This window comes from Postia placenta (genome assembly GCF_002117355.1).
Source record: "Postia placenta MAD-698-R-SB12 unplaced genomic scaffold POSPLAscaffold_92, whole genome shotgun sequence".
Classification (NCBI taxonomy): Eukaryota; Fungi; Basidiomycota; class Agaricomycetes; order Polyporales; family Adustoporiaceae; genus Rhodonia; species Rhodonia placenta.
In genome coordinates, this window is record NW_020169923.1 from 2230 (window position 1) to 4214 (window position 1985).

Here is a 1985-nt window from a genome sequence, read left to right on the forward strand (position 1 = left end):
CCACCCAGCGATGGAAGCTATACAACGACAACTGAGACTATTAGCTTCACTTCAACAAAGTCTCTCGCTCGACTTGCCGGTCTACCGCAAGGCCAACAAACCATGACCACCGTTGTGACTTATCCAGTCCCAGCGCCAATATAGGAAGTTGGTCATCTCCAGCATTCTCAACGTAGGTTCTTAAAGACTTGAATGCACCAAGTAGGCGCAGATGTGCCTTCAGGTACTGCACAGAAACCAGTGGTCGAGTGCGCATCGTGGACCCTATCTGATAAAATGCGGGTCCGGACAGCGACTCTGTGGTGCACCTCAAGCCCGTCGCTTCATGGACAGGTAATGAAGACGGGGATGAATCCGTACTGGTCTTATATGACACAGGCATATCGTTGGATATGGCCATGCTTATGGGTCTGCGGACAGGGGATGTTCGCAGTGTTGTGGGGGATCTCGAGTCGTGGGGAAGATGCGTAGGCTTTAAGTAGTTATCCCCACCTTCAACGACATCACATGTAAGCATCCCAGAGTGGCAGCCTCAGATAGTAGTGCCTTGATACAGAACAGACTAGCCCTGTGATACGAAGAGCGCGATTCCGAGCGAGGTGTCAGTTGCTGACGGCTGGCAACAAAAACGATGCTGCATAAGTAGCGGGTCATTAAGATCATTTGCACAGAAGGTCAATCTGGTGAGAGTATCTTTAGCAGAATGGTTGCAGACCAATCGACATGGGTGAGATTGAAGGAACGGTCGGACTTTGGTCACGGTCGTTACGGGATGCAAGCGCCAGAACACGATATTTACACACGTCAAGCGTCTCCCGCTCCTGACTTTCTGGTATTGCAGAGCTACTCCCGTCGCTTGTTCTTGGATCCCAGTGATTGTTTCCAAACTCGTACAGAGGTCCTTTGAATGCCACACTCCGTCTGGTTGAGACTACATCATTGTGCGATCAAAGTCAATCCGGTCTTGTCACCAGTCGCAGATGGTAGGATGTCTTTGGCACGGGAGCACCCAGTTATCTAAATCCTTCCGAGAGGAACTTGCAACTGGTGACGCTTGTCAAGACAAACGCATGCTGCCAGAGCACATCATATTCCGTTCTAGCTCGCAAGACCAGCATCATTCGACTGTCCATCAACATGCTTCATTTGACATCTTGCTGGTATGCTCGATATACCTGATATATCGTGGGTATGATATGCTGTCGAGTCGGATGACCATCCAGACAACCCGCTGTGTTACGACAGTCTCGTGCATATCTGCATCATTCGGAGATACGAGTCGCGGAGATGAATGTTCTTGAGCAGGGTTCATCGGGCGCCCATCTTGCCATTTACGCTCACGACATCGTAAACACGTTTGGCACGACTGGAAATCATACAAGTGCCGGTATTACTTCAAGAGTTATTTGTTACATCCTAATAACACGTACATCATTTCGAATGTCGACAGTGCCAGATATGACAGCAAGGGCTCGACGATGTGCTACATGCCCAGACGCTCAAACAAAGTCCTACTCATGCTTCCAGTGATCGATGATGCCCGTGACGGTGGAACCTAGTGCACCAATTGCACCTAGGATATTTACTAGAACGCCCTTTGTAGCGGGTGCACCAGGCTTCATTCCCGCACTTTGAAGCAAGGAAAACCAGCTTCCGGCCTTCACCTCGGCTCCGAAGAAGGTACGCTGAGCCCACGCCGCGATCGAGCCTACAAATGACTAAGAACTTACTCAACAAAGCAATTGGAGAAAAAGTACCTTTCTCTGGGCCGCTAGGGCCAATGCCGAACAGCTGAATCAGAGGGTCTAAAATCCATTCCTCCGGGATGAGCATGGTAATCGCAGTGACTACGAGGATAGGGAGCAGTTCTGGATGCTGCTCAGCAATGTCTCCTGTGCAGAGTGAGATAAAGCACTATCAATCTTCCCTGAGGTAATGGATAACAATTTGATGACCAACCGATCGTCACGACGATCACGACGAGG

General features: G+C 49.9%; 1 protein-coding gene across 1 annotated transcript; it reads right to left on the minus strand.

The window, feature by feature from the left end:
* Positions 1-1511: 1511 nt before the first annotated feature.
* Positions 1512-1833, minus strand: POSPLADRAFT_1063127 (hypothetical protein; the record flags this gene model as incomplete). The annotated part of the gene is made up of 2 exons (XM_024481610.1): positions 1512-1708; positions 1758-1833. The coding sequence occupies 2 exons, from the start codon at positions 1831-1833 to the stop codon at positions 1512-1514; spliced, it is 273 nt and encodes a 90-aa protein (XP_024332789.1).
* Between the last annotated feature and the right edge of the window lie 152 nt (positions 1834-1985).